The sequence below is a fragment of the Marmota monax genome, unplaced genomic scaffold (assembly GCF_021218885.2).
Source record: "Marmota monax isolate L192 unplaced genomic scaffold, Marmota_monax_Labrador192_F-V1.1 WCK01_AAM20220418_F8-fsc00004, whole genome shotgun sequence".
Classification (NCBI taxonomy): domain Eukaryota; kingdom Metazoa; phylum Chordata; class Mammalia; order Rodentia; family Sciuridae; genus Marmota; species Marmota monax.
This window is the reverse complement of record NW_026692881.1, coordinates 9240525-9255265: the sequence shown is the minus strand read 5'-3', so window position 1 is coordinate 9255265 and position 14741 is coordinate 9240525. Positions and strand designations below refer to the sequence as shown.

Below are 14741 nucleotides of genomic sequence, written 5' to 3'. Positions count from 1 at the left end.
ATTTAACAGCAAGTAAAATGCTTAAATTTTTCTTTTTTTTTAAAGGACAAAATGCCAAACTAGTTTTTGGAAAAGATTGAGTTCAGGATATTCTAGCTGGTTCAAGAACCTGGACTTTGATTTTGAGTTTATATAAAACAGTCTTCCAGAAAAACTGACAAATACCCAGGTGTTAGTTTCTTCATTTATTTTTTATTTTTGGATGCTGGGAATTGCTTTCAGGTCCTTGTGCATGTTAGGCAAGTGATCTACCACTAAGCCACATCCCCAGCCTCTCTTTGTTTATTATCTTTAATCACAGACCTGATGGGGAATTGGAGATAACATATAAATATTTCGCTAGTAAAGCTGAGTTGAATTATACATTTGTAGAGATTTTAGTAGTGATTTAGCAAGGGGTTTCCCCCACCCCTTGCCATTATATTCAGCACATGTGGAGGCTTTCCTATTATAGCATCTATTAGAAATTACATTTAAGTAATTATAATAAAATACTTAAATACTAAGTTAATCCAGACCTGCATAGTTGTCCTATGGTATTGATAAAGTCACCAAAGAAAATGTATCACGTACAATTCAGCAATACTGTAATTGTCAATACAGTTGAGAATAACAATGGTAGTTTCTAATACTCTAGAATTGGAATTTACCTGACATATATATAATCTCATCATTACTTGTAATATGAAACTGGCTTGAGCAGGACTCTACTTACTTGCTGACTACCAGACATTTCTAAACCAATTGGTGTTTGTGAGTTTTGAGAATCTACATTGAATTTTATTTTTGGAAAAATCTGTTTGTAAGAACCGAGTCTCTGAAAATGTAACTTTTCAAAAAATACTACCTATACTAAAATAAAATGTAAACATGCCTGGTACGTGAGGTCTGTTTCAGTGATGTGACTTGCCTCCCCGTATTAAGATATTCTGCTGAATTATAATTAGGCCCCTTACAGATTTTTTTGTTACTTCTATCACTTGAATTTAAATTTATGTTAAAAGTAAAATAATAATGGGTTGATGGATGTAAAACAAGTCTTTTGAACCAGATTGCCTAGATTCAATCCTGGTTTGCCACTTGTTATATGTTTAATGATAGAATCTCTTTCACAAAGTTGTTGTAAAGCCAAAGTTTGTTTATGTTTTGTGATGCTGGGGATTGAACCCAGGGCCTGGCACATGCTAAACAAGTGCTCCTATCATTGAGCTCTGGCCCCAACTGGGATTCTTAATTTGGGTTCAATGAAAACTTTAAGAGGGTTGGTAAATTTGGTAGGAAAAATATTAGATGTTTATTTTCACTAAACTCTAAATAAAATTTAGCTCTTTTCTTCAATGATGAATCAAGCAAACTATCTGCAGTACAGCAATTAGAAATTAATACATGAAGCAACCAGAAATTTTCATATTATTTTACAGCTGCACAGATCCCAAAATAATACTTGGCCCATCATTAATTTGAAATCAGTTGTTAGACTGATAAATCTTGTATTTGAATGTGTTAGAGCTCATATTACTATACAGATTTTTAATATTTTGATAGCTGTATTTTAATATAATTGGTTTAATTCCTAAGCATATATATTGTTTTATTCTTTCAAAAACATTCTGAGAAGGAACCCATAGGCTCAATCAGACTGCCAAAGGAGTTTTCAGAATAAAAATGGTTTGATTTTGCTGGGTGCAGTGGAGTATGTCTATAATCCTAGCAACTCTGGAGGCGGAGGCAGGAAGATTACAAATTCAAGGCCAGCTTCAGCAACTTACTAAAACCCTATTTCAAAACAAGTAATAAAAATAAAAAGGGCTGGGGATGTACCTCAGCAGTAGAGCATACCTGTGTCCAACCCTAGTACCATACCCCCCTTTCCCCAAAAGGTTTTTATTTTAAGGTCCCCTACTTTAAAGAACTAAATATATGCTAAAGAAACTGCTTAAGAATTATCTGGCACACAAGTATAGTGGTGCATGGCTGTAATCCCAGCAATTGGGAGGCTAAGGCAGGAGAATCACAACAAGTTCAAGGCTAGCCTCAGCAACTTAGTGAGGCCCTTAGCAACTTAGTGAGATCCTGCTCAAAAAATAAAAAGGGATGGGAATGTGACTAGGTGATTAATGCCTCTGGGTTTGCTCTCTGGTACAGGAAAAAAAAAATTACCTAGCATATATATAATCTCCAAATACACTGGCAATAATATTGATTATGATGGCAATGATCATGTCAACTTTACATCTATGCCTAGAATTTATGGATGCAATTTTCTTACCACTCTACTTGGCAACTTGGTATTCAGTGGAAAAAATCCTGGATTTTTTGTTATCTCCCAATTTTTCAACATGCCTCACCTAACATTACTTAAGATATTCATTCAAACTCTTTCAATGTATTTTTTTTCATTCTTCTTTCTTTCACTTGCTCTTCTAAATGCCCTCTGATTGCTGATAAATACACCATTTACTCCCACACCATGCCGTCCACCAAGTTGGAGCACAGTGGAGTAAAGGAAGATATACGAAGTATCATGATTAGCTTAGAGATCAAAGAACAAATCACTATTATTGTATGAAGATAAGAAAATAACTGGGCACAGTGGCACATACCTGTAATTCCACTGACTCAGGAGACTGAGGCAGGAAGATGGCAAGTTTGAGGCCAGCCTTAGCAATTTAGCGAGATTCTGTCTCAAAATAAAAAATGGGCTAGGCCAGGTGGTGCATGCCTATGATCCCAATGGCTCAGGAAGCTGAGACTGGAGAACCAAAAGTTCAAAGCCAGCCTCAGCAACTCTGCAAGGTCCTAAGCAACTTGGTGAGACCCTGTCAGGGTCTGGGGACGTGACTCAGTGGTTAAGCAGCACTGGGTTCATTCCCTGGTACCAAATAAATAAAACAAAAAATGGGACTGAGGGATATAGCTCAGTGGTGGGGCCCCTAGGTTCAATCCCCAGTACAAACAAAACAAAACAAATACATAAAAATAAAAACCCCAATAAATCCAACTAAATGAGACATATCTAAAGAACATTATCCCTGCTGGACACGGTGGCACACACCTGTAATTCCAGCTGCTGCAGAGGCTGAGGTAGGAGGAATCTAAATTCGAGTCCAGTATAGCCTCAAGATATAGCCTTAATATTAAAAAAATAAAGGGCTGGGGTGTAGCTCAGTGATAGAGCACTTGCTTAGCATATGCCAGGCCCTGGGTTTGGTCTGAGTACTGAAAAAAGATAAACAAGCAAAACATCTTTAGAATAAATGTATAGGCTTACTGATATTGCAAATATCACTAATGTGTATGTAAAACCTGTCATCCTTTTATATTTTGGTCCTGGGGATTCAGCCCAGTGGCATTCTACCACTTCGCTACGTCATACATCCCCAGTTCTTTCCTTCTTTTTTGAGACAGTGTCTTGCTAAATTTTGAAGCTGGCCTTGAATTTGTAATCATCCTGCCTCAGACTCCTGAATAGCTGGGATTATAGGCATGTGCCACTGAGCCTGGCTATAATCCCTCTGAATAGTAAAGTTTATATATGTTTAAGGAATATATACAGCTTGGTCACCTTAAATCTAAGATTATTTAATTTCTAATCAACTTGAGTATCTGTTGCCACAAGAAACAATATTTACAAAACTTATAGCCTAGTTAAGAAAAAAATGTGCATACAAGGATCAAACAAATCCACCACATAAAACATTAAATGCTTAGAAAAGGCATTAGAAATCATAAGTAATACAAAAATGTGATGAGAGTAAGAAATATAGGATAAAACCATTTAAGTCTCATGAATCTCATGTAAAGTAGATAACCACAGATGAGCATACAAGCTGACTGGAAAAAAAAAGGATACTTAAGTAAGAAAAACAGCAATATACAAGATTAGAGATGGAAATAAGCATATGTTCATGGACCAATGTTGTTGGAGCAGAAAGGTTTTATTAATTCAGATACTACAGCCCCACAGATATTACAGGCAGCCCATACCTGTAATCCCAGTTCCTCCAGAGGTTGAGGCAGGAGGATTATAAATTTGAGATACATACAAGGTTTGTAAAACCTCAGATATTTAGTGAGACCTTGTCTTGAAAGAGAAAAAAAAAAGGGCTGGAGGTGTAACACAGTGTTAGTGCACTCCTGGGTTAAATCCCCAGTACCATGTGCAAAAAAAGCAAGCTAGATATTACCAACCAGTAGGAAAAAGATAAATAAATAACAAAGACAATCTTACTTCATAGGGTTCATTTGTGACTCAACCAGTTTATCTGATGAAGTTAATCATTATTTTTTTTAAAGTATAAAGACAAATGCTTGGGATTATTAATAAATAAAACTATTAATAAAACAGCTCTTTACAGGCAAATAAATTAACTAAGAAAAACAAGTATGATTATCTAAAAAACAGCTGGCAGGAATGCCTTATCTCTGCAGACTCAAATTACAAGTGTTTATTTTAGATTATTAGAAAGATTTGGAAAATCACAGGCTCCTGCCCCAGAAATCACTGTGATAAACTGGAGTGTAGCATAATAAATTCTAGAATACAGGAGAGAGGAACAAGCTTGAAATTGTTTCTGTTACATTATATATGGTGTTATAACAATGTACTTGCATGATTCCTTTAGGGAAAGAAAACTAGCAGTCCTTAATTCAGAACAGACTTAGAGATGTGCACTCTGGATAATGCAAAGAAGGCCCTATTCAACAATGGAAAACATTGCACATTGTTTGTCTTATTCAGGATTAAAAAATTCACATCCCATGTATTCTGGAGCAGGAAATTATACTGTAGACGAAAAATCCCTTCCATGTTATTTGTCTAAGTAGAATGAAAGTTAAAGACTCTGAATCTATCAAAGAAATAGAACCACAATCATGGCACATTACCAAAGTGCAAAGCTGAAGGAAAATATATCACAATGAAAGCAATAACTTGTTGTGTGTATATTCATGTGTACCCTTTATTTGTGATCTTCACAACTCTGAAAACACAACTAGTTCTATCTTAAAGAAGGAAGCAAAAGCCTAAAAAAGTTAAGGGATCTGTTCAAGGCAACACAATAAACAGAGAGGCATGGATCCAACCCTAGGCCTCCAAAACACTGGTTTTTTTTTTTTTTTTTTTTAATTGTACCATGCTGCCATATGTGTATCCTGAGAAAAAAATTTCCATTTCTTAGAATATTACACCTAGTTCAAGAAATTATGTGTTTCATTTTTGCCAGGGTACTTTTAAGCAGCCATATGGAGTTTCCTTCAGAAATCCAAATTCCTTCCAGTTTACTCTGATGTGCCATGTAAATATTATCAACTTCTATGTGAACTGTGGCATGTAGAATTAGAAGGCACCGGAGAGGAATTGCTACATAATTCTGGAGAACAGGGGAAAGTATTCTGGCTGAAATGGTCAGAAAAACTTTATAAGGTAGAACCTTTATAAATAAGGTTCTTTGAAGAATGGGTAGAACTTTGAAATAAGATGCCCAAAAGAACACCATGTGTTTGAAGAAAAGTGAGCAAACCAGTTGGCTTGGGCAAAAGACTTATAAGTCTTCATAAAGAGAAGAAAGGCATTTAAAGGTAGTCAATGCTAGCCGTGTGCTCAGGGAGATTGGACCTAGGGGCAATTATCACCAAGCTACATCCCCAGTCCTTTTATTTTTAGACAGGATCTTGCTAAATTGCTAAAGCTAGCCTTAAACTTGCAATCCTCCTGCCTCAGTCTCCCAAGTTGCTAGGATTACAGTCATGTGCCACCATGCCTGGCTGAATATCTTAAACATAAAAGGGAGTATGATAAATAAGTGTGAATAAGGATGAGATAGTGGGAGGTCCTAAAGATCAGGCTAAAGAATTTGAACTTAATAAAATAATAAGAAAATACAGAAGGTTTTGAGAAAATTAGATGATTTTTTAAAAAAGTTGCTTCTACAAGATTATTCTAAAGCACTGATAATGTCATAAAGAATAGAAAGAGCTGGGTGTACCCTTTCAATCCCAATGACTCAAGAGGCTGGGGCATGATTGCAAGTTCAAGTCCAGCCTGAACAATCTAGCAAGACCTTGTTCCAAAATAAAATTCTAAAAAGGACATAGGGATGTAGCTCAGAAGCAGAATGCTTTGGGTTCAATACCAAGTCCTGAGAAGGAAAGAGAATGAGATGGACATGGAGAGGTAAAAGAAAAAACATATTGTGATTCAAAAGAATGTCTCCTATGGCTGGGTGCGGTGGCACACTCCTGTAATCCCAGTGGCTCTGGAAGCTGAGGCAGCCAGCCTCAGCAACTGCAAGGCATTAAGCAACTCAGCAAGACCCTGTCTCTAAATAGAATACAAAATAGGGATGGGAATATGGCTCAGTGGTTGAGTGCCCCTTGTGTTCAATCCTCAGCAACCCCCTCCCCCAAAAAAGAATGTCTCATATATACTAAGTCTGTGTGGTGAAATAGGATAAGAAATATAGGCAATTTCTGTTCTCAAAAGAATTTCCAATTAAACACATGTGGAAATGGTGGTAGAGGGTATGTTGTGTGTGGAATGCTTTAAGACATGTGATGTGAAAAAATAAATAAGGCCTGGGGATGTGATTCTGTGGCAGAACACTTGCCTAGCATGCACAAGGCTCCAGGTTCAATCCCCAGTATTGGGGGTGGGAGGGTGATGGTACCCACATGTACATATATAATGACATACTATAATAAATGAATAATGGTTCTATGGACACACATTATTAGTAACTCTAAATGGGGTAGCTGTACGAGGCATCAATGTGATGATTTGAGCTAAATTCTAAAGATGTGGTAAGAAATGGCCAGGTATTAAGAGGGAAGAAGGCATCCAAAGCAAAACTGAGATGAAACAGCAGGATAAATTCAGGCAACAATGAAAATGCAAGGATACATTAGGCTTTTGAAAGTTTAGAGTTCTGTTCTTATCAGTGACAGAGACTGGTAGATTTTCAAGTATGGAAATAGGATGATAATCATGTCTTGGCCAATTGTGGTGCTACTAAGCCAAAGTGAACAAAGAGAAAAACTGGTGCCAGGGTGGTGGGGTGGGGAACCTACACTATTTGATAAGTGAGTAAATTTGGAAAGAAGAAGAAAGAAAAAAAACAAAAAAACAAAACAGGCTTAGGTTTTACAGCTGGTGAACTAGAAGAATGGCCATATCAAAGGTTAAAAATTGAGAAGTAAAGGTAAGTAAAAGTTGGGGAAGAATCAGTTTGTTTTAGATAAATGGCAATACTGTATTATATACAAACAGAAATGTCCACTGGGTAGCTAGAAATGAGGTACTGAGTGGAATGAAGGAAAGAGGTCAGAAATAAAGATAGATCTGAGAGCTCACTCAAATAGAGATAGAAGCAAGATAGTAAACCTTTTCAGAAAGATAAATGCAAAGGACTGAGCCACACTTAATTAAAGAAAAGGTGAGACAAGAAGAAAAAACAAAAGAAACAGAATGGTATAATAAAACATAGTTTCAAGAAGTAAAAGGAAGCCAGCCATGATGAAGCATGCCCGCAAACCTAGCTACTTAAGAGGCCAAGGCAGGAGGATCACAAGTTTGAGGCCAGCCTAGACAACTCAATGAAACCCATTCTCAAAAATAAAAACAGTTGGGGATGTAGCTCAGTATTTGAGTGCCCCTGAGTTCAATATCCAGTACTGGGACAGGGGAATGGGGAGGAGGTGCTATCAGCTTCATTTCTATTACATACATGTCAAGGATGTGAGGACAAATAAAAAATCTTCACTATACTGATTTAAGAAATTATTGGTGACCTTTAGGGTACATTAGGACAGCTAAGGACAGGAAAGGGAAATGAAAGTCAAATTATACAGAGATAAGATGAAACAATAACCTAAATGTCTTAACAGGGAAATGGATTAAGGGAAAAAAATGGCATGCTAATACTTTTACATACAAAAGTATTAAACAGAAGACTGGAGAATAAAAATTGACTTTATGATATTAGAGTGGGGTTGAGAAGATTTGAGAATAGGGATAGTGGTCAATGGAGTTTTTATAGGTAATGTTTCTACTTTTTACTCATAGATGGAAGTAAATATAATGAACTAATGGTTTTCAATTCCAGGTATTGGTCTGTAATTGTCAAAATGAGATGGTGATATGACTGAGGAAAAAAAATGTCACCTAACAAAGAGAATGTGAAGTTGTTCTAATGGAAACTAAGACACAGTTACCTATATAAAGCAAAAAAAGATTTAACACGCTTCCATCAATATAGTGTTCCTGGCCTCTAATGGAATATACATCTGTGGAAAATAATATGCTCAAAGAGTGAGGATTTTTATTCACTTTGCCATTGTGGGAGTAGACCATACTGCCCCGCTCTTTCTCCTATCTGAATGTTCTAGGGACACTCTAGATACATTCCTGGCGTTATTTGTTAAAAGCAAGTAAGTGATACAAAACAACCTCAACAAATTCTTTTTTTTTTTTTTTTTAAGAGAGAGAGAGAGAATTTTTTAATATTTATTTTTCAGTTTTCGTCGGACACAACATCTTTGTATGTGGTGGTGAGGATCGAACCCAGGCCGCACGCATGCCAGGAGAGCGCGCTACCGCTTGAGCCACATCCCCAGCCCCTCAACAAATTCTTGATGGCTTATTGTGAGATGGGGGAAGCAAAAGTCCAGTTTCCGGAAATATCTCTAAGCAGGCCCAGACTTCAAATCTGAGATCCACTCCTACAGGATTTTTTTTTTTTTTTAAAAAAAACAATATTCCTTGTATTTGTCTTTATACATTTAATTGAAATTTAAGAGAAAAATGAGAACATAGGTGGTGATAAAGCAATATATAATATACTTCAGCTGACCAAGTTTCCAAGGGTCTGATACTAAGGGTTTAAGCTCATGGGTGGTTACAATTTCAGGGTGGTATTTGTGAGCCCCAAATTTTTCATGGCTCTAGAAAAATCACTTCCTTTCCAACTATTCTCAAACAATTGTTCACCACAAGAATTTATAAAGTTTGATAAACAAGTGGATTTGGAAAGAAGAAAGTAAAAAATAAAAGAAAAAAAGACACTTAATGATCAAGATGGGGAGAAGCTAAATTCATAAAAAGAATTCTGGGCCCTAGCAGGCTGATGTATTTTGGTCTGTTGGGCCTATCAGCTTTCCTCAAAAGAGGCAAGTTGAGTATCTTTGAGTTCGATTTTTATGTAGGGCCAGTGCAGACTAAGATGATAGTAAATATGAAGGAGATGGGGGGAAATTGCCACACTGGTTACGGTAGTCATAAGTACTTTCTATCTGCCTAACATATATGAATAGTGTTTTATAAGGATGCTTGGTCTTCTTAAACACAATCCTATGGGAAAGGATATTTCCATTTTACAAATTAGGCTATGAAGCCTCAGAATACAAAATCCAATCTATACAAATAGTTAGCAAGTGACAAAATTACAAGCTAGTTTCACTAAATAATACTACCTTATATTGTGAAATTATCCCTTAGGATTTAGGACAATTGTTTTCACACACATCAGAAACATCCAGAAGGCCTCTGAAAATACAGATGCCCTGGCCCTATACTCCAGAAATTTGTGATCTCATTGGTCTTGGACAGGGTCCAAGCATCGATCCATGGTTTTAAATGTTCCTCAGGTGATTCTAACGTAGAATTAGGTTGCAAACTACTTGACTAGGCAATACATCTTCTAAAGTCATGTTAAGTAAGAATGTACCTTTAGGGCAGGGAATGTAGCTCAGTGGTAGAGCACTTGCCTAGGATGTGGAAGTCCCTGAGTTCAACCCCCAGCAGTGCAAAAAAAAAAAAAAAAAAAACAAAAAAACAGAACTACCTTATTGTATGCCAAAAAGGCAAAAATGTGAGGGTAAGTATTACAGTCACCCGCTTCATGGCAGTCAGAATTTCTGTTACTGTGAAGTTTGAAATGCTTCATTAGCACTACTTGACTTTTTACTTTTATGGAAATCTGTAAAAATTGTATGAAAAGCAAGGACAGCTTTTGGATATAAGAATTTTTTTAAAAGTTACCACATGAAAGTAAAAATAAAAGGATTCTTGGAGGAAAAAAAAATTCATTACAAAATATCCTGCACCAGACCAGGGACTCATTTGATGGAACTGGCTGAGGCAGGAGACAGCCTCTGGCATATTTTAGTATGCCATAATTTAGTGTGCTAAATTACAATGAAGGGAAAACATGACATAAAAATTTGGAAAACTGACATAAAAATTCATCCAACAAAAACTTCCTGAATGGGGTTGGGGTTGTGGCTCAGTGGTAGAGCGCTCGCCTAGTGCATGTGAGGCACTGGGTTGGATCCTCAGTACCAAATCAAACTGAAACAAAGATACTGGGTGTCCACCTACAACTAAAAAATAAATATAAAAAAACCCCAACTTCCTGATTACCTGCTGAATACTGTTCAGCAGGTCTCTTTTAAGATTTAAAATAACAACTAATAAGTTTTGCATTATGTGGTGCACAGAACAACTGTTGGAATGTTGATCTAAAACAAGGGCTGCACAATTACCAGTCATCCCAACTAAAAAAATCAGTGACATAATTTCTATCAACTTAGGTGTCTCAAAATTCTAAGCTCCAAAGGAAATGCCTGTCACTCTGGGAGGTGCATTACTCTTGGTGATTTTTGTTCTGGGTGTGGCAGACCCAAACAACGTTTAACAGGGTATAATCTCAATTAAGGGAGGATCTTCATTCAACACCTTATAGTTGGACCTTTACTCAGCACAAAAAAGCTGTACCACCTGATGAACAAGGTGGCCGGTGATGTCCACTGAGCTCTGTAAGCAACCACAAACATTATGAATTGGCTTGTTCAATTGGGCCGCGCGACAGGAAGCAAGACTTGGCTAGGAGAAAAACTGGATTTAGTCTCCAAAAACTCTGGTAGAACCCAGAATTTGAACAGCAGAGGGCGGTGCAGCCGACTTCACCAAGCAGTTTTTACTGATTGGAGCCCCCCAGGAATGGGACACTGGCCCCGGTAAAAGCTGAAACTTTCTCAGAGAACTCAACGATCATCAAGTGTGCTAAGTGTTTGGTGTTGGACTCATGTGGCTGTTTTCCATAACCTCTACTCTGGTATGACCGTTAAGACTCCCTTGCGGATACTCTGACCTTAGTTTGGGGGTGGGGATGGGATGGGATGGAGGAGGGAGGGAGGAGTGAAATCAGCCTATCAGTCTTTCCAAAAGAATGCTTATCCTTGGTTTTTGAAAAGAGGCTTAAAATGATAAGGGGCTCACTCCCCAGAACGATAATCTGGTTCTTCTTCCCAGGGACCGCTGACAAACACTTTACAACATAGTTGCAGGGGGTGGAGATGGTTTAAGAAAAAGAAACTAATTCTATGGGTTTACACCAGCACCTTTCGTTTCAAAACGGTATTCCAACAAAACTAGAAGCCACTCTTTAACTAAGTTTCTAAATCTATGACCCAGGCCTCTTACTCTGGCCTCCCGCAAGTGCAGACTCCAAACTTTCTGCGCCCTGCACCGACCCCCAGCCGTGGAACTCTTCCCCGTACACCGGGCTCAACTCACCAAGAGCCTCGAGGCCCGGCGCCAGTGGGGTCAGAGCGAGGGTCGCGGGCCCCGTCCGCCCCCCAAAGCACCCCGTACCTGTCCAGCATCTGCTGTAAGGCTTGGTCCGGCATCTTCCGCGGAGCCGGCGCACTTGGCGCTCCCCAGCGGACCCGGTTGGTGCCCGGCCCAGGGACAATAGCACTGAGAGGCGGCGGAGTAGGCCTCAGTCCCGCGGCAGCCGCGGACCCGCCACCCAGCCTCCCGGGGCGGCTCCGCGAGGCCGGCGGCAGCGGCGCGCGGCCAGCGGGCGTCCGAAGGAGGTGGTGGGCAGCGAGGAGGAGGAGCCTGGGGCGGGGAGGCGGCGATCGCGGCCCGAGTTCCTGCCCGTCGGCCCGGGGTTCCGGTCCATGGACCGCGAGCGCCGAGTTGCTGCCGGCGGAGGAGCTACCTCTGTGAGGTAAGAGTCGCCGCCTCCGTGCGCGCCGGGGTCACGACGCAGGGCGGCCCAGAGCAGCCTGGGAGATGTAGTCCTCGGACCGTCCCCGCTAGAGGCTGCACAGCCCGCCCGGACCACCGCCGCCGCCCGGCCGGCGCCCTCCGGTTTCCTTCCTCCAGGGGGAAAAATGTCCTTCGGCCCGCTTTCCGGGAAGCAGCAGGATGTGCCGTTCCACTGTCAGTAGCAACAAGGTCAGCCCTCCCTGCCTGTTTCTTTTCCCCTCAGCTCTCGCCCTCAGGTGGGACGGAGCCAGGTGAGGGGAATGGGCTGAAGGGCCATTTCTCGTCAAGGTCCTCAGTCCCGGTTGTGGCGTCGGGGCGGGCCGGGGCGGCGGGGGGAAGCCCCCCGCTCTGGAGCCAGCCTCTCCCACGTCAGAGCCGGTTTGGGGGGAGTTACACAACCCCCGCAAGGGGTCGGATGCTTCAGTGCGTGAGGTTATTCCCAAGGGGGCTGTGGGTCGGGGCTGCCGCGACCCGACCGTTTCCACCCGAGCGAGCGTCGGTGTTTGGAGGGTGGGGGGAGAAAAGACGATTCTCTCCTCTAGGAGCCTTCTCAAATGCGCCTTCAATGAGCTTTCAAGGGCTCGCTGACGGTCTCCAAATGGAACACGTTCGTGAATAAACAGCTCTTGCTTACTCAGCTGTGGGTTGTCAGGGATGTTTGTTTCTCTTTCTGCTGCTGGTCACTGTTAACCATTTCTTGTCTCCTTGACACCTCCAAGCAGGTGGATGGCGGGGAGGGGATAAAAAGAGAGAAGTCACAAATCACTGGATGGGCTATTCTCTGACGTTCTAGGAATAGCTTTGGTGGGAGGGGAGGAGCAGTTGACTGAAGCAAATGCGTGTTTTGGGCTACCTGTAGCGTTCTTTAGTGGTGTGATTGGTAGGACGTTTCGTAGCTTCTGCCTTGATTATGCCTAATTTTTGCTGCAAGATGTTGGCTTTTTCTTCAAATGAAAATGTGTTTTTCACGTTCTTATTTAATGTAGAATTTTATAATCAGGTCTTAATAAGTGTTTGAGGTTTGCTCTCTGAATATATTTGCAGTAGAGTGTACATTGCCAGAATAAATAAATAAATAACATATGACTAGAAGTTTATTTGTTCCCCAATTTCTGAAATATGCTTTTATGAGTTTGGGGTATTATAATTAATATTCATCTTTTTCTCAAGCCCACCCTAGAGAAGGAAAATAAGTGTTTAATCAGGATATATAATATTTAAATATTAAAATAAGTGTTTAATCAGGATATATAATATTTAAATTTTTTTTCTTTCTCATTTTTTCCTCCTTCTCCTTTTTCTTTTTTGTTTTTTTCCATTTTCTTATTTGATACAGAGTCTAAGTTGCCTAGGCTGGCTGGAACATTTAATCCTCCTGCCTCAGTCTCCCAAGTAGCTAGGGTTACAGGTATACACCACTGCGCCCACCTAATATTTTAGATTCTTATTTTTTTTTTTGTTCCTTGTTGTGTGTAAGCCCTCCTCTGCTGTGTTTCTCTCTTAAGCAGTTGTCAGCCATAAGGATTTGTATATAGACATCTGACTTAAAAACAGAATTTAACCTAGTGCATTGATTAGACTAGTGAAGACTCCATTTAGCTTTATGATTTACACTAAAAGGAATTTCATCCCAAAATTTCTATTTGACCCTACATTAGAAAATACAATATAATTATGCTAATAGAAAGCCTTGTGCAGATTGGCCTTATTATACCAAAAATGAATTTTATATTTGCATTTTTTATGAAAAGTCAGTTTCCCCAGCTATTTCAAAAACTCTTTGAAGTAGGAAAAAAAAATCTGTTATAGGGTGTTGAGGGTGTAGCTGAGCTGTAGAGTACTTGGCTAGCATATATAAAGCCCTGGATTTGCTTTCCCCAGCATCCCCCCCGCCCCCGCAATTCTGTTATTCACATCCAAGACATGAAAATTCAAATCCATCAACTGATAAATGGATAAGATGCATGTAGTATAGCAATATAATATAATATTGTTTAGACAATAACAAGGAATGAAGTTCTGATGAATTCTATAACAAACAAACAAACTTGAAAAACATTATACTATAACCAAGATGTTCATGGCATCATTATTCCTAACATCCAAGACATGAAAATTAGCCACTGTCAGTTGGTTCATGCCTGTAATCCCAGCTACTTGGGAGGGAGGCAGGAAGATCACAAGTTGATGGCCAGCCTGGGCAATCTAGGGAGAAATTATATATACATATATGTGCATGTGCGTAGGTATATTTTTAAAGGACTGGGGATGTAGATAAGTGGTTGATAAGTGTAGATAAGTGGTACTCACTTACCTAGCTTGTCTGAGGCCTTTGGAATCCATGGCACTTCAAAAAATAATAATAAGAGTGATCAGCTCTGACATAGTAATTTCATGTCTAAAGATCTCCCAGGAGAAATGAAAACATATATCTACACAAAGATTTGTTTGTGAATGTTCATGGCATCATTATTCCTGACATCCAAGATATGAAAATTCAAATCCATCAACTGATAAATGGATAAGCTGCATGTAGTGTAGCAATATAATATAATATTGTTTAGACAATAACAAGGAATGAAGTTCTGATGCATTCTATAACCAAAAAACAAACAAACAAACAAACAAACTTGAAAAACATTATGCTAAGAGAAAGGATTTAGCCACAAATAAGACATATTGTCTGATT

At 39.4% G+C, this 14741-nt stretch overlaps 2 protein-coding genes across 2 annotated transcripts in view; one reads left to right on the top strand and one right to left on the bottom strand.

Moving 5' to 3' along the window:
• Marchf5 (membrane associated ring-CH-type finger 5) overlaps positions 1-12099 on the bottom strand; it is a 36878-nt gene extending 24779 nt beyond the window's left edge. Inside the window, exon 1 of the mRNA XM_046450023.2 lies at positions 11651-12099. Coding sequence (XP_046305979.1) covers positions 11651-11685 — 35 coding nt within the window. The 5' untranslated portion in view covers positions 11686-12099. The remainder of the gene's footprint in view (positions 1-11650) is intronic.
• Positions 12087-14741, top strand: part of Cpeb3 (cytoplasmic polyadenylation element binding protein 3) — a 206331-nt gene continuing 203676 nt past the window's right edge. The window contains exon 1 of the mRNA XM_058581082.1: positions 12087-12241. The gene's annotated coding sequence lies outside the window, so the exon portion shown is untranslated. The remainder of the gene's footprint in view (positions 12242-14741) is intronic.